The 22,614-nt window shown below is 41.2% G+C and overlaps 1 protein-coding gene across 1 annotated transcript in view; it reads right to left on the reverse strand.

Annotated features, from left to right (window-relative positions):
* The window catches only part of LOC132830233 (nuclear pore membrane glycoprotein 210-like), a 188,844-nt gene extending 173,460 nt beyond the window's left edge, over window positions 1-15,384 (reverse strand). Inside the window, exons 1-3 of the mRNA XM_060847766.1 lie at window positions 15,227-15,384; window positions 6,495-6,631; window positions 5,726-5,857 (exon numbers count right to left, since the gene is read on the reverse strand). Coding sequence (XP_060703749.1) covers window positions 5,726-5,857; window positions 6,495-6,631; window positions 15,227-15,384 — 427 coding nt within the window. The remainder of the gene's footprint in view (window positions 1-5,725; window positions 5,858-6,494; window positions 6,632-15,226) is intronic.
* Window positions 15,385-22,614: the final 7,230 nt, after the last annotated feature.

Consider the following 22,614-nt stretch of genomic DNA (forward strand, 5'->3'; position numbering starts at 1 on the left):
GATTCCAAAATTCACAGGCAGCAGAAATTATACCTGAAGAAACAGGAACAGACCAACTAGCCCAGCAAATTAATCTTCTTTTCATTAAGATCATGACTGATGCAACTGTTTCTATAGCTCCATTTCTCATCTGTTCCCCTTTATTCCATTTTAGATTAAAAAAAATCTAACTAGCCCTTGAATGCTTGATGACGAAATCGAATTCCAAAGACAGCACAAAGAAATCCCTTCTTCTGTGAATCTTAGAAGTCAAGACAACTTTTTTTGTGCACCCTAGTTCTAACCCCTTGAGGGGAATAGCCTCTCAGGTGTCCATCTTGGCAACCCTCTCTGAATATTGCACATTTCAGTAAGATTGCTTCTCATTCTTCTAAACATATTCCTTTGTACTACATACAGCACCCTCTCCCCATGTAAATAATCTTAAGCTTTTCTATTCTTCCTACCAAAGTGAACAACCTCTCAGTTTTCCACATTATACTTCATCGCCGTATTCACTTATACATTCCCTTATTTGTACATTCCCTTATTGACTTCTTGTACCTTCCTCACTGATTTTCTTACTTATCTTTATTTCTTCAGCAAATGTGGTGAAAATATACCAGTCATTTCATCTAAGTAACGAATGTAGATTGTAAATAATTGAAACTTAGCAACAAAGCCTGTGGCACTCCACTAATTACACTCTGCCAACATGAAAATAAATCACTTATCGGACTGTTTCCTGTTAGCCAATCCTCCAGCTAATATAAACACCCCAACATCATGAGATCTGATCTTGCACAGTAACCTTTGATAAGGCAAATCCTTAATTCCCTTTGAACTTCCAATTCAACACATCTACTAGCATCCTCTATTCATCATGCTTGCTACATCCTGAAAAGAACTTGAATAAATTTGTCAAACAAACTGTCCCTTTTATAACTCCATGATGAATTTACACCCCGGAAAACAATTTAAATATTCTGCTCTGCCTCCTTAACAACAGATTCTAGATTTTCCCAATCACAAGTGTTAGACTAACTGGCATAGTTTGTTGCTTTCAGTTTCCCCATTTTTGAATAAAAGTGTTACATCTGCTGTTTTCCAAACGATTGAGAGCTTTCCAGTAGAGAAATTTTGCTTATTACATGGAATGCATCCATTATCTCCATTAACATTTCTTTCAAGACCCTCAGATTCAGGCTCTTAGATCCAGGGGACTTGTCAGCCTTTGCCCTCAAGATTTCCCAGTGCTTTTTCCTCTAGTGATCATGATTTATGTTTCTTTATTCCTTTACTTCTTGTTTCCTACTATTCTCGAAGCTTTTGTACTTTCCACTGTGAACACAAATAAAACATTCACTGTACTTATTCAAAAGCTTCACAATTTCTTTAATTCCCAAGTCTCACCCTTGAAGGATCAAATAGCATTTTAGCTACTCTCTTCCTTTTTTAAAAATATACACATAGAAACATTTATTTTGTTCAATCCATAATTTCTTCATCCTCATTAATTCATTTTTCCTGTTTCTAAAGTTTTCCGAATAGTCTAGTCATAGAGATGTACAGCATGGAAACAGACCCTTCGGTCCAACCTGTCCATGCCGACCAGATATCCCAACCCAATCTAGTCCCACCTGCCAGCACCCGGCCCATATCCCTCCAAACCCTTCCTATTCATATACCCATCAAAATGCCTTTTAAATGTTGCAATTGTAACAGCCTCCCCCACTTCCTCTGGCAGCTCATTCCATACACATACCACCCTCCACTTGAAAAAGTTGCCCCTTTTAGGTCTCTTTTATATCTTTCCCCTCTCACCCTAAACCTATGCCCTCTAGTTCTGGACTTCCCAACCCCAGGGAAAAGACTCTGTCTATTTACCCTATCCATGCCCCTCATAATTTTGTAAACCTTTATCAGGTCACCCCTCAGCCTCCGACTCTCCAGGGAAAACAGCCCCAGCCTGTTCAGCATCTCCCTTCTAGCTCAGATCCTTCAACTCTGGCAGCATCCTTTTAAATCTTTTCTGAACCCTTTCAAGTTTCACAACATCTTTCCCACAGGAAGGAGACCAGTATTGCACGCAATATTCCAACCGTGGCCTAAGTAATGCCCTGTACAGCTGCATCATGACTTCCCAACTCCTGTACACAATACGCTGACCAATAAAAGAAAGCATACGAAATGCCTTCTTCACTATCCTATCTACCTGTGACTCCACTTTCAAGGAGCTATGAAGCTGCACTCCAAGGTCTCTTTGTTCAGCAACACTCCCGAGGACCTGACCATAAAGTGTATAAGTCCTGCTAAGATTTGCTTTCCCAAAATGCAGCACATCGTATTTATCTGAATTAAACTCCACCTGCCACTTCTCAGCCCATTTGGTCCAGATCCTGTTGTAATCTGAGGTAAACCTCTTCACTGTCCACTACACCTCCAATTTTGGTGTCATCTGCAAACTTACTAACTGTACCTCTTAGGCTCACATCCAAATAATTTATGTGTTGTGGTTCTGTTCGGCGAACAGAACCACAACAACGAGCAGCCGAGCTACAAATCTTCTCACAAACTTTGAAAATCATTTATGTAAATGACAAAAAAAAGTAGAGGACCCAGCACCGACCCTTGTGGCATTCCACTGGTTACAGGCCTCCTGTCGGAAAAACAACCCTCCAACACCACCCTCTGTCTTCTACCTTTGAGCCAGTTCTGTATCCAAATGGCTAGTTCTCCCTGTATTCCACGAAGTCTAACCTTGCTAACCAGTCTCCCATGGGGAACCTTGTCGAGCGCCTTACTAAAGTCCATCTACTGCTTTGCCCTCAATCTTCTTTATTACTTCTTCAAAAAATTCAATCAAGTTTGAGAGACGCAATCTCCCACACACAAAGCCATGTTGACTATCTCTAATCAGTCCTTGCCTTTCTAAATACATGTACATCCTGTCCCTCAGGATTCCCTCCAACAACTTGTCCACCACCGACATCAGGCTCACTAGTCTATAATTCCCTGGTTGTCCTTACCACCCTTCTTAAACAGTGCCAACCTCCAGTCTTCTGGCACCTCACCTGTGACTATCGATGATACAAATATCTCAGTAAGAGGCCCAGCAATCACTTCTCTCGCTTCCCAGAGTTCTTGGGTACACCTGATCAGGTCCTGGGGATTTATCCACCTTTCCCTGTTTCAAGACATCCAGCACTTCCTCCTCTGTAATCTGGACATTTTGCAAGATGTCACCATCTATTTCCCTAAGTCTATATCTTCCATATCCTTTTCCACAGCAAATACTGATGCAAAATATTCATTTAGTATCTCCCCCATTTTCTGTGGCTCCACACAAAGGCCGCCTTACTGATCTTTGAGAGGCCCTATTCTCTCCCTAGTTACCTTTTTGCCCTTAATAGATTTGTAAAAGCCCTTTGGATTTTCATTAATTCTGTTTGCCAAAGTTATCTCATGTCCCCGTTTTGCCCTCCTGATTTCCCTCTTAAGTATACGCCTACTTTCTTTATACTTTAAGGATTCACTCGATCTATCCGGTCTATACCTGACATACGCTTCCTTTTTTTCTTAACCAAACCCTCAATTTCTTTAGTCATCCAGCATTCCCTATACCTACCAGCCTTCCCTTTCACCCTGACAGGAATATACTTTCTTTGGATTCTTGTTATCTCATTTCTGAAGGCTTCCCATTTTCCAGCAATCCCTTTACCTGCAGACATCTGCCTCCAATCAGCTTTCGAAAGTTCTTGCCTAATCCCGTCAGAATTGGCCTTTCTCCAATTTAGAACTTCAACCTTTAGATCTGGTCTATCCTTTTCCATCACTATTTTAAATCTAATAGAATTATGGTCGCTGGCCCCAAAGTGCTCCCCCACTGACACCTCAATCACCTGTCCTGCCTTATTTCCCAAGAGTAGGTCAAGTTTTGCACCTTCTCTAGTCGGTACATCCACATACTGAATCAGAATTTTTTGTACACGCTTAACAAATTCCTCTCTATCTAAACCCTTAACACTAAGGCAGTCCCAGTCGATATTTGGAAAGTTAAAATCCCCTACCATAACTACCCTATTATTATTACAGATAGCAGAGATCTCCTGACAAGTTTGTTTCTCAATTTCCCTCTATTTGGGGGGTGGGGGGGTCTATAATACAATCCCAATAAGGTGATCATCCCTTTCTTATTTGTCAGTTCCACCCAAATAACTTCCCTGGATGTATTTCCGGGAATATCCTCCTTCAGCACAGCTGTAATGCTATCCCTTAACAAAAATGCCACTCCCCCTCCCTTTCTATCCTTCCTATAGCAGTTGTATCCTGGAACATTAAGCTGCCAGTCCTGCCCATCCCTGAGCCATGTTTCCGTAATTGCTACAATATCCCAGTCCCATGTTCCTAATCATGCCCTGATTTCATCAGCCTTCCCTGTTAGGCCCCTTGCATTGAAATAAATGCAGTTTAAATTTATTATTCCACCTTGTCCCTGCCTGCCCATTTGACTCACTTCTGTTCTCAGCTGTACCAGTCTCAGATCGATCTGTTTCCTCACTATCTCCCTGGGTCCCACCCCCCACCTTACTACTTTAAATCCTCCCAAGCAGTTCTAGCAAATTTCCCTGCCAGTATATTAGTCCCCTTCCAATTTAGGTGCACTCCGTCCTTCTTGTACAGGTCACTTCTACCCCAAAAGAGATTCCAATGATCCAAAAATGTGAATCCTTCTCCTATACAAACAGCTCCTCAGCCATGCATTAATCTGCTCTATCCTCCTATTCCTGCCCTCATTAGCTCATAGCACTGGGAATAATCCAGATATTACTACCCTTGAGGACCTCCTTTTTAATTTTCTGTCTAACACTCTGTAATCTCCCTTCAGAGTCTCAACCTTTTCCCTTCCAATGTCGTTGGTTCCAATGTGGACAATGACCTCCTGCTGGCCCCTCTCCCCCCGTGAGAACATTCTGCACCCTCTGAGGCATCCTTGATCCTGGCACCAGGGAAACAACACACCATTCTGCTTTATCTCTGCTGGCCACAGAACATCTGTCTGTACTGCAGACTACAGAATCCCCTAACGCAATTGACCTTTTGGAAGCTGATGTACCCCTCGTTGCATGAGAGCCAGTCTCAAAACCAGAAACTTGGCTGTTTGTGCTACGTTCCCCTGAGAATCCATCACCCCCTACATTGTCCAAAACAGCATACCTGTTTGAAATGGGTATATCCACAAAGTCTTTTATTAATCTTTGCCATATTTTCATACAATTACACTTTTTCTTTCAATTTGTTACAATCTCTAAACTGCCATAGTTAGTTACACATGTGAACCGTTCCCAGACAATACTGTTTTGATGCATACATGAAAACGTTTAAAACAATAGCAATAAAACTTTATTGTAGTAAGCATTACTATAATCTTTAATTTGTACCAAAAATTGCCCTTTATGCTGGTTTTAATAGCAATGCTATTAGCAATGTGCTCAAAAGGGCAAGATAGATACAAGTGAGGAAGAATATACTAATAGGGTGAAAGAAGTCAGAGTGAAGAGGAGACTTGCATACAGCATAAGTATTGGCACAGACCAGTTAGACTGACTTGGTCATCTGTTCTCTAGGTAACTTCGTTAAATTGTGACTTTCATATTCTCTACATCAGATGTATTTTTTTTGCCAAAGTACACTGTTATAGATGTGATTAAAGCACATTTATAGTGTTATGAAGTGCAGTTCATACCTTCCTCATCCAATGCTCTGACTGTTAATTTTAAGAGAGAGTCATCAACATACAGCTCCCGGGTTGTTGATATAATTTCAATTTCACTTATTACATCAACCATTACATCACAGCGCAACACTTGTCCTGTCACTGAAACAAAAAGAAAAAATATGACTGCTTTGCAGACCTTTTCCAATTGTTTTGTATGAAAATGGTGGTGAATTTCAATATGTTCCATTGTTTATCTTTACATGAAAAGTGGTATTACTTGTCACTTTCCTCCATTACCTAGCATCACATTGTATCTGAAACCAATGAGGTACAAAGTTTGATTTGCTGCTTCAAATGTATTAAAAATTCAGATCCAATGAAAGGTACCACATAGCACCAACGCCATATTTTTTTGAGAATATAAAAGTTGTCTTAATTTGACTCTACTTCCCAAAATAATAAGCTTTTACAACCTACACCTGCTGATGTTTAAAGCAAAAGGAAGAAAATGTTCACTCTCAGTAATTTTGTTTTGTTAATTTTGCATCTTCTTTCTTGCTTATTGCAATATTAAATCAAAGACCTAAAACAAGTTAACACTGTGCAATCCAGACAATTGATATTTCACCAACTACAAGATCCTGGAACATCTGCTAGTGTTCTAGATTTTATGACTGGAGGATTTTGAAAGTCAATTTCTTCAAATACAACATGTTGTACAGTATTACAGTCTTCCAATTGTATTTTCAAACTTCTACTAACCCTATAATTGAATTAATAGTGCAATGAAGTATACCTGTTTCCTCAGCTATAATTATGCTGGTGAGGCGAGTAAGCTGAGTTGAGCGGACAGATATCAGTGCTGTATGTGAACAATCAGTATCATTCTGAAATATAGCTTCAATAGTTGCCACATCTGGTCTTGTTGAAAACCTGCAACATGAAATAAATCTAGTAGGTCTATCATCACTGCTTTTACTAGTAAGGTAAGTCACAAAAGGCTACTCTCACATTAGAGTGAGATGAATAGTGATGGTTTAAGCAAAAGGGAAAGGTTGAGAAGGAGAAACCTTCATGGTAAACTCCGTCAATGTGGGAATCGAACCCACACTGTTGGTATCACTCTGGATTGCAAGCCCACTGTCCAGCCAACTGAGTGAACCATCACTTTTCCAAGCTACTTTGCCACATTTACGATAGACTAGCCATTAAGTGGAAGGCCTGATGGATAACTTACACATTTCAATAAGCAACATGGACTGCAGCACAAATTTAAAACTTAATCTCACCTAAAACAAAAAATAGAATTTAAACATTTAATAAGCATCTTGACTGCAATTAGTGTCAAGATGGATTTGTGGACCCAACATTTGAATCAATAGAAATACAATATCAGGTAAAATAGCAATTAAGTATATCCTGAAACTTTAAACAGTTAATATTTTGCTAATTTTAAATTTTTAAATGACACATTCTTCTAATTTTAAGCCCACGTTGAACCGCTTATGCCCATATTTCAGATTGAAACATATCAACAAATTAAAAATAGTGTTCTCTATGCAATTAATAATACATAAAAATGTACTTCAAAAGTGGTGGGGGCACACACTGCTTCTTTGCAAATAGAGACATGGGATTTTAGAAGTCCATTTGACAGGGCCAAAAGGGCCTTTGTTTAACACCTCATCTGAAAGATGGACCTCCAACAGAGCAGCACTCCATTCTATTGCAGTGAACGGAAAATAGGTTGGAAGAACAAATGAGTTAGGGCAAAATATATTTAAAGGATAATGCACATTGATTTGAAGATTGTAGAACATGTTGAAAAAAAGTCAAAGCATAATGGGATCATGGGCTTTGTCAATGTTGAGTGTTGAATTTCCTTCTTCTTAGGCTCCCCCTCGGAACAACTTGCCTCTGGGCACTGGTTGAATAGTTCTTAGATGGCTAATATGTCCAATACATAATCTGTAGACTCAGCCACATTTGAGGCACGTAACACTTGAAGGGTCAGATTTAGAGGTTTGTACCATCTCCGCTGTCTCAACTTAGTCTCTGACTATTCCAATGGAGTCTCCCAATGTGCTCAGTGTCTTCCTGTATGATATTTCTTCATTTGGTCAATTGCAGGGAGGGTGTTAGGGAGAAGCTACTTTACACAGAAAGTGGTAATGACCAAGAACCTGTTGTTACTTAAAAGTACAGTGAAAGCAGAGATGATCAATGACTTTCAAAGGAAGATGGATAAGCACTTAAGGGAAATAAACTTGCATGGCTGTTGGGATACAGTGGGGAAATTGAACTAACTGTATTGCTCTGAAGATTGCCTAATGGTCTCCTTCTGGACCATAATGACCCTATAATTTCTATAACTGACTTGTCTAAATTATGCTATTTTCCAAACACATTGTTGCACAATAAATTCAGAGCTTCTACATGGACATATAGATGTCCTTTAGAGTCACAGATGTACAGCATGGAAACAGACCCTTCAGTCCAACCCATCCAGATATCTCAACCCAATCTAGTCCCACTTGCCAGCATCCGGCCCATATCCCTCCAAATCCTTTCTATTCATATACCCATCCAAATGCCTTTTAAATGTTGCAAATGTACCAGCCTCCACCACATCCTTTGGCAGCTCATTCCATACATGTACCATCCTCTGCGTGAAAAAGTTGCCCCTTAGGTCTCTTTTACATCTTTCCCCTCTCACCCTAAACCTTTGCCCTCTAGTTCTAGATTCCCCGATCCCAGGGAAAAGACTTTGTCTATTTATCCTATCCATACCCCTCATAATTTTGTACACCTCTATAAGATCACCCCTCAGCCTGACGCTTAAGGGAAAACAGCCTCAGCCTGTTCATCCTCTCCCTGTAGCTCAGATCCTCCAAGCCTGGCAACATCCTTGTAAATCTTTTCTGAACCCTTTCAAGTTTCACATCTTTCCGATAGAAAGGAGACCAGAACTGCAATATTCCAACAGTGGCCTGACCTTTTCACACAGTTCAAGACTTTATAAGCCAAAATGCTTGCGCATCTACAATGAACCATATATGCTTTGATAGCATCATGAACCAATAAGCACAAATCCTTGGATTCAAGGATTTTTGTCAAGGAAATAATTAAAGGCTGTGCAATGAGATTGCGCATAAGGATACCTAGACTAGCTTGTTATTGCTATGAGAACTAGATTATTTATGCTGCAGCATTCATTTTTTTTATTCCTATGCAGCAAGCACAAGTGTATGCTGGCTAACACAGTTACCTCACCAAAATTTCCTGAAGCCTGACTTAGATTGCACACTGGTTTAAAGAAAAACAAGACCACCACCCCCACAACTCCAATTCTTTCCCTGTGCACAACTATTAAAAATTACACTATCTCATATTATTTTGGCAAATAAATGGCCAGAGTTAACGCTGTAGATGGCCTTTAATTTCAAGTCCTTGCTTAATGCTTTTTCATTTTAGCTACATTCAAAGTATGTAATCCTTAGCCTGATCTTACCCTGAAGTTACCTAGCTATTTTGGGATGAACATTTTCCATGCTAGTAAAAAAAACCCTAGAAACTATAAAATTGTAATAAAGATTAAATTTAACAATTCTTATAAATTGAGCAAAACCGGTAAACCTGTAGACAGTAGCAAGGTTTCATGTATTATGGACAAGATGTTATATTGATTAGTGCAAGCTTTGAATTGATTTCAAGAAACATTTATCTGCCGAGAGTATTTAGTAACAAAAGTAATCTTTCACCAGACAAAAGCACAGAAATCATTCAGCTTTCTTTTGGGAAAATTGATCCCAAAAAGACAATAAGTTCGTGACTTGGTGATTTCTAACAAAAGTATATTTGTAATTTTTTAAACAGAAACATTTCATTCTTTTGAGAGCACAACTGTACAATAGCTTTGGTCCTTTTCCAGCTTTAGCAGAGGCTGAAGTCATTTTTTATAGCATAACACCATGTACAATAAAACTTTAAAGTGCATGCAGTGCTGTGTTTTATTTATGGGAACTGTAAAATTGTAACATAAATACAAGCTCACAGTCCAACAAAAATCTGGAGGTAATGAGATTTCATGCAAATACTGAAGAGAAAATAGAAGACAAGTCAGCAGCCGAAAGAAAAGGAAGGTTGACAGAGGTTTTTAAATGTGGTTCCTTTAACAAAGATATACTTAATGCATCATTTGGTCTTTAATGGTGCTGATGAATTTGTGAATTTCAACCAACTTTAGTTTTTATTCTTGATAGAAAGGAGTTAAAACTATAATGTGAAACTAAGTTTTCAAAGTTTGGGAGAAGATTTGTAGCTCGGGTGCTCGTTGTTGTGGTTCTGTTCGCCGAGCTGGGAGTTTTTGTTGCAAACGTTTAGTCCCCTTTCTAGGTGACATCCTCAGTGCTTGGGAGCCTCCTGTGAAGCGCTTCTGTGATGTTTCCTCCGGCATTTATCTCTGCCACTTCTGGTTGTCAATTGCTGTCCGCTGCAGTGGCCGGTATATTGGGTCCAGGTCGATGTGTTTGTTGATAGAATCTGTGGATGAGTGCCATGCCTCTAGGAATTCCCTGGCTGTTCTGTTTGGCTTGCCTTATAATAGTAGTGTTGTCCCAGTCGAACTCATGTTGTTTGTCATCTGCGTGCGTGGCTACGAAGGATAGCTGGTCGTGTCGTTTCGTGGCTAGTTGGTGTTCGTGGATGCGGGTTGTTAGCTGTCTTCCTGTTTGTCCTATGTAGTGTTTTGTGCAGTCCTTGCATGGGATTTTGTACACTACGTTGGTTTTGCTCATACTGGGTATCGGGTTCCTTGTCCTGGTGAGTTGTTGTCTGAGAGTGGCTGTTGGTTTGTATGCTGTTATGAGTCCTGGTGGTCGCAGCAGTCTGGCTGTCAGTTCGGAAATGTTCCTGATGTGGCTAGTCCTTTGGATTGCGGCATGTCCTCGTTCCGTTGTCTTTCCCTTCGGCATCTGTTGATGAAATTGCGTGGGTATCCGTTTTGGTGAATACCTTGTATAGGTGTTCTTCTTCCTCTTTTTGCAGTTCTGCTGTGCTGCAGTGTGTTGTGGCCCTTTTGAATAGTGTCCTGATGCAACTTCGTTTGTGCGTGTTGGGGTGGTTGCTTTCATAGTTCAGGACTTGGTTTGTGTGTGTGGCTTTCCTGTATATCTTCATGCTGAATTCTCCGTTCGGTGTCCTCTGTACCATCACGGCTAGGAATGGGAGCTGGTTGTCCTTTTCTTCCTCTCTCGTGAATCGGATTCCTGTGAGTGTGGCGTTGATGATCCGGTGTGTGTTCTCTATTTTAATGATTACAAAGGTGTCGTCCACATATCTGACCCAGAGTTTGGGTTGTACCCAAAGTTTAGGTTGTATTTGCGGTAAGACTGTTTGTTCTAACCTTTGCATTACTGCTTCTGCTATGAGTCCAGAGATCGGTGAGCCCATGGATGTTCCGTTGATTTATTCGTATATCTGGTTGTTGAATGTGAAGTGTGTTGTGAGGCACAGGTCCAGTAGTTTAAGTATGCAGTCTTTGTTAATAGGTTCAACATCCTGTTGTCTGTTCTGTATGTCCAGCAGGTTGGATATTGTTTCTCAGGCTAGGGTTTTGTCGATAGAGGTGAACAGTGCCGTTACATCGAATGAGACCATGGTTTCTTCCTTGTCTATGTGTATATTTTTGATGATGTCCAAGAATTCTTGTGTTGACTGTATAGAGTGTCTGGATCTGCTGATCAGGTGTTTCAGTTTCTGCTGTAGCTCTTTAGCCAGTTTGTGTGATGGTGTTTGTGTAAGGGTCTGAGTGGGATGTCTGGTTTGTGTACTTTAGGTAGTTCATAGAATCTGGGGGTGTTGTTGCTTTCCGGTTTCATTCTTTGCAGGTCAGATCTGGTTATCTGTCCATTTTTTTGTAGATTCCTCAGTGTGTTGTTTATCCTATTGGTGAGATGTGGGGTGGGGTCAGACTCCCTCTTTTGGTAGGTGTTGGTATCTGCAAGTAGTTGTTGTGCCTTTTGGATGTACTCTGCTTTGTCCAGTATGACCGTCATTCTGCCTTTGTCTGCTGGTAGTATGATTATGTTCTTATCGTTTCTTAGTGATTTTAGTGCTTTCTCCTTGGTGTTGAGGTTGTGTGTTTATCTTTTCCTTGTTATCAGAGGTACGATACTTTGTCTCACTGTTTGTTGTGTCTCTTCTGTCAATCCATTGTTCCTGAGTGTGCACTCTAGTGCTGCTAGGAAATCTGCTGTCTTGGCGTCTCTGTGGTTGTAGTTGAGTCCCTTGGCTAGTATTGTTCTTTCCGTGTCTGCGTGTGTTGTGGTGTCCTCTTCGTTGTGTGTTAGTTTGGCCATTTTTTCTTTTAGTGCTGTTTTTTTGCGGTGTGTGGTCCTGTTCTGTACTATGGTGATAGCCTGTTCTATGGTCCGGGTCCATTCCTGATTGGTGGTTTTTGAAATTAACGATTTTTGGCACGCAATTTCTTGTCTGTATTTGTGAAGTCTTGTGAGTGTCTATAATCATTACCTGGATCATCCTGAGTCCGTTCTGTCTGGCTGTGTCCCTGGCTTGTGAATTGTTGACTGGTGGTCTGTATCTGACACATGGTGGAAGGATTCGATTCTTTCGGCATTCATACAGGAACTGGAGTTGTTCGTATGTGGCGCTTAGGCGGTTGGCACAGGATTCCCATTTCCTGGCTTGTTTTAGCGTCTCTCGCACGTAGGTGTTCAAAGTTTGGGAGAAGATTTGTAGCTCGGGTGCTCGTTGTTGTGGTTCTGTTCGCCGAGCTGGGAGTTTTTGTTGCAAACATTTCGTCCCCTTTCTAGGTGACATCCTCAGTGCTTGGGAGCCTCCTGTGAAGCGCTTCTGTGATGTTTCCTCCAGCATTTATAGTGGCTTGTCTCTGCCGCTTCCGGTTGTCAGTTGCTGTCCGCTGCAGTGGCCGGTATATTGGGTATAAGGGCCACAACACACTGCAGCACAGCAGAACTGCAAAAAGAGGAAGAACACCTATACAAGGTATTCACCAAAAACGGATACCCGCGCAATTTCATCAACAGATGCCTAAGAGAAAGACAACGGAACGAGGACATGCCGCAACCCAAAGGACTAGCCACACTACCATACATCGGGAGCATTTCCGAACTGACAGCCAGACTGCTGCAACCACTAGGACTCATAACAGCACACAAACCAACAGCCACTCTCAGACAACAACTCACCAGGACAAAGGACCCGATACCCAGCATGAGCAAAACCAACGTAGTGTACAAAATCCCATGCAAGGACTGCACAAAACACTACATAGGACAAACAGGAAGACAGCTAACAACCCGCATCTACGAACACCAACTAGCCATGAAACGACACGACCAGCTATCCTTAGTAGCCACACATGCAGATGACAAACAACATGAATTCGACTGGGACAACACTACTATTATAGGGCAAGCCAAACAGAGAACAGCCAGGGAATTCCTAGAGGCATGGCCCTCATCCATAGATTCTATCAACAAACACATCGACCTGGACCCAATATACCGGCCACTGCAGCGGACAACAACTGATAACCGGAAGCGGCAGAGAAAAGCCACTATAAATGCCGGAGGAAACATCACAGAAGCGCTTCACAGGAGGCTCCCAAGCACTGAGGATGTCACCTAGAAAGGGGACGAAACGTTTGAAACTAAGTTTGCACGATTTGTAAGTTTTTGTTATGGTATTGAGAAAATATATCCAAATTTAACACAGCCTATTTCACCTGCAGAACATTTATTTTGGTCAGTTTATAATTTGGATTCTTTAAGTTTTAAACATGGCCATAATCTCTTTCAGTTGTGCATGCAGAAACTTAACCTCTAAAAGCACCCACATTTGTATATAATCTTGAAATGCAATTTAATAAGTCAGTACAGAACAATTTATATTTATACAACATCTTCAACGTAATAAAATAGTCATACAGATGTACAGCACAAAAACAGACCCTTCAGTCCATTCGTCCATGCTAACCAGATAACCTCATCTAATCCCATTTGCCAGCACGTCGCCCGTATCCCTCTAAACCCTTCTTATTCACATACCTATCAGATGTTGTAATTTTAAATGTAGTAATTGTACCAGCCTCCACCACTTCCTTTGGCAGCTCATTCCATACACACACCACCCTGTGTGTGAAAAAGTTGCCCCTAAGGTCCTTTTATATTTTACCCCTCTCACCCTAAACCTTTACCTCTAGTTCTGACTACCCCAACCCAGGGAAAAGACCTTGTCTACTTAGCATATTCACACTCCTCATGTTTTATTAACCTCTAAGATCACCCTCAACCTTCAACACTCCAGGGAAAACAGCTAGTCTATTCAGCCTCTCCCTATAGCTCAAATCCTCCAACCATGGCAACATGCTTGTAAATCTTTTCTGAACTCTTTCAAGTTTCACAACATCCTTCTGATAGGAAGACCAGAATGGCACACAACATTCCAAAAGTGGCCTAACCAATGTCCTGTACAGCCACAGCATGACCTCCCCCCCCCCCCCAAAAAACTCCTATACTCAATATGCTGACTAATACAGGAAAACATACCAAGCACTTTCTTCACTATCCTATCTACCTATGACTCCACTTTCAAGGAACTATGAACGTACACTCCAAGATCTCTTTATTCAACAACACTTCCCAGGACCTTACCATGAAATGTAGGTCCTGCTCGGATTTGCTTTTCCAATAAATGCATATCGCATTTATCTAAATTAAACTCATGGCACTTTGCAGGAATGACTATAAAACAAAATATGATGGAGACTCAAAGAATTATTAGGCCAGCTGATCAAAAGTTTGGTCAAGGAGATGATTTGTAGCATCTTAGAATAGGCAAGAAATCCAAACAAAGTTGTTACAAAACAGCTGTATTTAACAACGGAGTCTAGACAGCGCTCTACGGTAAAGAAGCCCACATGCATAACCCTGGGAGAGAGAAAATTGCACTTCATTGCTTTCTTAAATGCATGACTCCTCATTCTGAGATTATGCCCTATGGCCCCAGATTCTGCCACAAGGGGAAACACTTTCCCACATCTACCCTGTCAAGTCCCCCAAACATCTTGTGTGTGTCTGACGAATGGAGGTTCCGAGAATTGTCATTTTGCAAACCTGAAAAGGAGGGTGTAATCAAAATGGATGTCAAATATTTGACGTCCTGTTCAATAACGTCAAAACTTCGTTTGAAAGGTCATCAGCAAAGTTAGGAGTTCTGAAGAAAGGCCACTGAACCCAAAAGGTTAACTCCGCCATCTCTCTCTCCACAGATGCTGCCAGACCTGCTGAGTTTTCCCAGCAATTTCTTGATTCTTATTCCCGAATTCCAGCATCCACGGTTCTTTGATTTGTTTAGTAATTAGGAGTTGTTCGACAATGGGAACACATGAAGTTGACTGAGCATATGCTGCTGGGGAGTGAAAACCACCTGGCGCTGGTCTCCATCCCACTCAGAATCATCAAGGTGGGGGGGGAAGGAGCTCACCATAGGTAACACCCTTCGTCGGCCTCCAGGGTAAAGTTAACCTTCACGGTTGCGGAGTAAGGCAGCAGCACTTTGGGGACGTTCAGCTTGGTCCCGACGATGTAACGGAAACCGACGACAACGAACGGCAGGATCCGGGCCCACAGGCCGGCCGCCATTGGTCCTCGCCCCGGGAGAAAGGAGCACGTTAAATGTACAGCGGGAACGGGCGCGGGCTGTGGTTCGAAAACCGTTTTGGCCTCAGTGGTTTTAAATGCGGAGACCGGGTTTTTAAGCGACGAAACCAACCCAGCCCCTCAACCCCCGGCACGAATCGAGAACCTTCTTCACACGCGCGGGGCGTCGAAGCCGCGCGCGGGAACGGTCACGTGCTTCCCTCCACCCACCGTCCCGCTGCAGCGCCCCCCACAGGCTGGGAGGAGGAAACAAGCCGCGTCGCCCGGCTAATAGTGGGTGGGTGGGTGGATGCTGCCTGAACCGCTGTGCACTTTCAGCAGCACTCATCCAGAATAATAGTGGGTGGAGCTAACTTCAGGTTGCAAGTGCATGGTGTGGAGGTAGTGCCCCTACCTCTGAGCCAGGAGGCCCGGGTCTTACCTACTCCAGAGATGGGTACTAACAGGTTGATTAAAATAAAAATCCACAGGTGAAGAGCTCTCCTGGTGCGGTGGTAGTGGGTAAAAATACTGACTGCAGATGCTGGAAGCCAGATTCTGGATTAGAGTGGTGCTGGAAAAGCACAGCAGTTCAGGCAGCATCCGAGGAGCAGGAAAATCGATGTTTCGGGCAAAAGCCCTTCTGTGTTCCTGATGAAGGGCTTTTGCCCAAACCGTCGATTTTCCTGCTCCTTGGATGTTGCCTGAACTGCTGTACTTTTCCAGCACCACTCTAATCCAGGCAGTGAAAGTGGCCCTATCTCTAAGCCTGGGGTCCCTGCTTCAAATGCCTCTCTGTTCCAGAGGTGGACTATAATAATATCTGATGAACAGGTTGATTGGAAGGTCTCCATTGGTGAGGAGGAAACCTAGATTCAAGTCATGCCTGCTCTAGCCATGTGTCACAATGTAAAGAGAAATTGCTGGAGAAAGTCTGCAGATCTCTTGGCATCTGTGGAGTGAAAGCAGTGTTAAGCATTTTAAGACCAGTGACTCTTCATGTGGACTCAGAAGGATTCACCCCCCCTCCCCCCCAAACATGTCTGAAGATGTTTCTAACCGATCTGTTCAGAGATGTAATTGCATCTGGGCCTCTTGCCTCAAAGGAAGGGGAGTACTTCTATGCCACCACAGCCCAACAACACAATCTGAACAGCTTGTTTAGAAAATATTCTACAAGTGAGGAAAAAGACAATCCAGAGAAGTAAATCTTCCAGCCAAATCAAAATTATAGCATTTAACCAATTTTCCTGCTTAATCAATTTTAGATTTGGATTTACTAAAACTTTAATTAGGACAAGTGATAATAGCAGGAAATTTTATTTTGATTTCATCCCTGCCCTCCCCTTCACTGTTTGATCATGCAGCATTGTCCTTCTGCCCTTTAAGAAGGGCACTGCTTGTCACTGGCCACTCGGGTGTTTCCTTTCTTCCTGGTGGTGGAATATAAATAAAGATCTGCACACTTGTTGCTTTTCACTGTTTCCGAGACCTGCACATACGACATGGGTGTTAGAGAAAAATAAGTACTACCGCTGTCAGGCAGTAGTATGGGGGGGAAATAAATAAAAAGAATAGGAGGGTCAGACATCCTGTCACTCTGAGAGCTGGCTCTGAGGGAGCTGGATCAGTGTGAGTGAAGGACTCTACACAGAAGAAAAAACAGAAAATTGCTAGATAATCTCAGCAGGTCAGGTGGCATCTGTGGATGTGGTAATTTGTGAGGTGTCGCACTTCAGTGGGACAAACAAGGCAATGGAATACAGTACAGAACGAATGGTAGGTTCCTGGGAAGCACCAAAAATCAGAGGGACTTCGGTGTACATGACCATTGGTACCTTAAGGTAACAGAACAGGTAGATAAAGTGGATAAGAAGGTAAATAGGATACTTGCCTTTACTAGCCAAGACATGAAGAAGAAGAGCAGAGAAGTTATGCTGGAACTGTCTGAGTTGGTTAGGTATTGTGTGCAGTTCTGGATTCCACATTATAGGAGGGATGTGATTTCACTAGAGAGGGTGCAGAGGAGATAGACCAGGATTTTGCCTAGGCTGGAGGGTATTAGTTCTGAAGAGAGATTGGATGGACTGGGATTATTTTCCTTGGAGAAGTTAAGAATGAAAGGAAAAATGATTGAGATGTATAAAATTGAGAGGCAAAGTAAGGGTAGGCAGGAAGGCACTTTTCTCCTGGGTCTAGAGTGAGGGAGTGGGCACGGACTTAAAGTAAGGGTTTAGAGGGGATTGAGGAAATAAAATTTCACTCAGGATGGTGGGAATCTGGAACTTATTGCCTGTAATGGTGGTAGAGACAGAGTCTCTCATACAGAAGTATTTAGACGTACACTTGCAATTCCAAGGCATATGAGACCCTTGACCAAGTGCTGAAGCATGGGATTAGAATAGTTTGGTGGTTGTTTTTGACTGGTACAGATTTGATGGGCCTTTTCTGCGCTGTAGACCTCAATAACTAAATGACCACTCACTCAGATATGTTTTTGATGTTTGATTTATGAATTATTGGAATTTTGACAATTGAGATGAAAGTCATCTGCAGGTTATACAGCATAAAAAAAGCAATGGAGCCAGATATGGAAATACACAAAGGAATCATTTTTCAGGCAACATTTTTTGAACAGAGTAGAAATTTGATTTATAATAGTAAAAATGGAAGTCTTCTCTCTCCATCTTACCCTGTTTCTGTCAGTCACTTGAAAAAAATGGGACTAGGTGATAAAGGAAATTAGAGGAACATCCATTCACTGAAACCTAAAGATATCTACAAATTTTACAGCTGAGAGAACAAGACATCCATTAAACAAGAGTGTCTCAAATTAAAATCTAAGACTTAAGAGACTTTGAGGACTTTTCAAATTGTCTATCCTTAATCTTCCTTTGTGAAGTAGACACTTCCTTTTTAAACTTTATACCTGTGTTTGTTTGTGTGTTTAATATCACAGTTTATTATTTTTCTTGAAATTAGTAAACAATAAAGTTTCTCCTTACAGGCAAGAAACCTTGTAATTGGCTCCTTAATTTTGACCAGTACTGTGTTTCAATTTAACTATTATAAAGATGCTGCTAAAAAGAATTTACAATCTTTGTTGCTGTTTAAACTTCTCAGTCAGCTGCAAAGAGCTGATTTACTGCTACTGATCTGATCTAAACAGAAGGGGAATAACATAACTCTTTTCATAAAAATTACAGGCAATTGTGTACATGTTAAATATTGATATATACACAATTGTCAAATCCGATTGTTGCATGGACCTTAGCAACATGGGTTATTTCTGCATTTTTCTTCAACTTCACGGTGAAAGGCACTCTTTCTTTGTCTCTGTTCCAGTTAAACCAGATGCTCTGTTGTCACCTCCACCTTATTCATTCTGCCAGCCCACCTCATTCTCCAAGTTCACATCCTTGTTCATCAATCCAGCCTGAGAACCTTTTTCCCTTCCCTTTTTAGTTCACATTGATCTGCTTATTCAAACTCATTTCCACCTTCACCTTTACACTGATACTGCTCCCTCTAGAACATCAAGGCACCCATTTAATTCTTTCTCCCAGTCACATTGTTGCCTTCCACATGGGGAAGAAAGAACTCTTCTGATACTCTTTCAATCTGGGACTCTTCCACCCATTTCCTTTTTCAGTTCACCTCTTTCCACCATTTTAAGGAGACATATTCTACTCATTCTCTTCAGTCCATACACATTGTTCTCTGATTGTACTTGTCCCATGACTTGAAGAAGCTGCTCCAGTGGTTAGTAACTTACAACTAACATAATAAAGAGAAATGATCTAATTGATACCCTAATAGAACACTGGCATTTTTAACTTCTGCATTTTGTTCCATTCATGCAGATGTGGTAAGTCGATTTATTTCACTTTGGGAAAGACAGTGCAAGGAATTTGCATCAAAAATTGAGATGCAAGGTAGAGCATTATAAGGTAATTCTACTTTGTTCATTTTTCAGGTCAGTAAAAATGTGTGTAATAACATCTCTGAACAGGTTGATTTGAAAATATCTATGTGCAATTCAGAATATTTTCACCAGGTGGTGTCTATGTTGCAGTAAGTTCAGACACAATAGGTTTGGGGCTTTAAGAATATATACGGTTCTAGGCCATAGTTTTTAAAAATTATATTGAATTCAGATTTGATATGCACAGCCTATTTTAAAATCATGCACAAAGCAAAATGTTATCCAGAACAGTGCTATTCCATCTATGACAAGGGAATCCTTCAGGAAAGGAGTGGAACCCTACACAAAAACACTCAATCCAACTCAATCTGCATGAGCTGCAGAAATGTCTGAATGCATTCGATGGATTGAATCTTCCCTTTCTTGGCTAAGTATACGTTGCACAGAGTTTCCTGAAGGCTTTGTCGCTGAGGCCGAGTAAGTTCTCTTGCTGCATCTCATCAAAAGTCCTCTGCAAGGGCATCTCTCACATTCAATTTCTGCCCCATTTTACCACATGCCATTTCTGATACAAACCGTCATCCTGAAGGTAGCCTGGAATTAATCAGCTTCTCTTGTGCTTGTGCCAGACAATCACAGTCAGTTTGGAGCTGCCTTGCATGGTTGCTACATTTGCCCTGGATGTGGCACAGGAAAATTGGCATCCCATTTTGCAGGTAGGGACATGGAGATGTTGCTGGACTGGGTGATGCTGGCATGGGACTTCCTCCTCCCCCTTGGACCAGCAGTTGAAGACATGATGACAGAACACGCCCCACATTGGTACAAGGTCACCATCCGGGTAAAGCAGTCTCAGCTGACTATAAGAATGCCCAACCAGTAGGAAAAATGTCAATGACTTTCTCCACTCTGCCAGCATTCGTGTCACTGCCTTCTCTCCAACACCTCATACTCTATTTCTGCTACTGTGCCTAACTCACAACAAGGTTCATACACTTCCATTCTCACAAATATCTTCAACATTGTCTCTACCTGATCTTATCCACCCCAAGCCCCAAAATCAATTGTTACAACACTGGGTAAACCCCTCTGCTAATTTAAACCAGCAACACAGAAAAGATTTAACCTGTGCTGTAATCTGTTAAAATTTGAGAGGCCAAGAACTCTCCCAAAAGTCACTATTTAAAGTAAAAAAGATAAAGTTAATTTTTAAAGTCTAACAGAGAATAATTAACTAACAACTATTTATAACTCCTTTCTCCAACCTATCTTTTATTTTACCTTCTACAATACTGACTGATAAAATTTCTGATTACGATTTACCGAAAAGAAATCACGTTTCAAAACCAGTCAGCTTGCCAATGTCCTCTGTATTTTCCTTTGTCATATTTTCTTCTTAGGGACTCTGTTTCACAGGTTGTTGAGAGATAAAGGTACATTTAAGAGAGCTATTCTGAGGGCAGTCTGCATATGTTAGTGGCTTGGCAGTTCTCCTCCAACTGTTAATTTTTTTCTCATTTTTATACCCCAGAGTATCGGATCGTTTCATTCGTTTTAATACTGTCAAAATACTAAATTCAAACTTAATTGGAGTTTAGTATTTTGGGGCATAATTTAAACTGATTGACCAAATTTGCATTTGTTTTTGTCTCATAGCAACCCAAGTACTGTTAGCTGCTGGATCAAATGTTACATTGTAAATTCTCCAGCATTGTGTGTGCTTGCTAAGTCCTTCAACTCTCTTAAATGTTCAGTACCTCTCTACACCTTCATAACACAATAAACTTGCATGCTCTCTGTGCTGCCTACTCACTCACTCAGGACATCTTCCCAACTGCATCAATAAGAATAGCTATGTGATCCATTTTCACCTCTCATGATAATTACCTTGCTCTTATTCCATGAGAGAAATAGCCTATAAGAATGGAAAAACTCAAGATGGTGATGTGCTGTCCACCATTCAGCTTTTCCTCGTTAATGAGAGAGGACCACCCTGAGCATGGCCTGGATCAATACCTGCTGTTGACTGCTGGGAACCCCTGAGCGAAGACTAATTTCTTTTGATGAAACTGAAACTTGCTGACAATTATGACAAGTTTCCCATCCTTCTATCTGTGCTAAACTGCATGGCAAGATAGCAGAATATGGCTGAGAGGAAGAAATGCAAAAAATCAAAACAATACAAGGCAGAGATGCTGTGAGTGTCCAGCTGGTGATAATTAATGGGCACAGTGACAGCAGGTGAACATCCAGGGATACAGTCTGGTCCATTCCCTGAGCTGAGTAAATGTCTTAAAGTGAACAGTGTCATTTCAACAGCTTTACAATGATAGTTATCAGTGCTAGCATTTAAGAGCAGAAATATCTTCTAAATTAGTCTATAGTGTAGCTGGAGGGTTTAGAGGCTAATAAATGTGGGATACTAATATTTATGGACATGGGGCATGTGTGGCCTATGTCTCTGAAGTGTGCCATATGATGTTGGTATCTGGTTTCCAACATGGAAGTCATTCCCGCAAGCACGGAGCTGAATCTGCCAAGTGCTGCTCCAGTTTCTTTGTCGACTCTTCCCAAAATGTAGTTTGTTGATGAGTTTGGTAAGATTCAAAGCTGGCTATAACTGATAGAGTTGTGTTTTAGCAAGCATGAATCCTTGTCAGTTGGCATCTCTTCAATATTTAGTGAGGAATTTACCACTCTGCTTGTGAAATGTATGGTGCAATTTGCTTCTGATGTCAAAATGGACCTTGTTGCACAACCAGCCAGTTCTGGGGCGTACAAAGCTAAAAATCCGACAATAACAGAGTATAGTCTAACAAGTTCAGCCAGTTCTGCCACACATCTTTACACAGCCCACCTTGCTTAGATCCCTGTAAGATTCTGTTCGTAATCACCCCAAGGCTGAAAATGTGTTTTACTGGAGAAAACTCACCTGCCCTTAGCCCAATAAGTAAACTGAATTGGGAAAATTCTCTTGTTGTCTCAGAATGATTCAAACAATAAATGGACACCATTCAGCCATATAGTTTACTGCTGAATGTCTGAGATAAAAGTACCAGGATTCTAAAACAATGAACACTTTTTTTAAAAGACTATGGGATAATAGTATTTCTGGTGCAAATGAGAATCCATCAGACAGTGGCTCTAAGACAAACTATTAAAACTGTGGGGTTCATGTATTCTTAATACATATGGCATTAACATGTGATATTTCATGCTAAGGACTACACCTAAAATATTAGCAATGTCTACAGGAATTGTATTTTTTTTGAACATGGAAAACATAAAACAATTACATGAAAACATAA

Source organism: Hemiscyllium ocellatum, chromosome 31 (assembly GCF_020745735.1).
Source record: "Hemiscyllium ocellatum isolate sHemOce1 chromosome 31, sHemOce1.pat.X.cur, whole genome shotgun sequence".
In the NCBI taxonomy this organism is placed as follows: Eukaryota; Metazoa; Chordata; class Chondrichthyes; order Orectolobiformes; family Hemiscylliidae; genus Hemiscyllium; species Hemiscyllium ocellatum.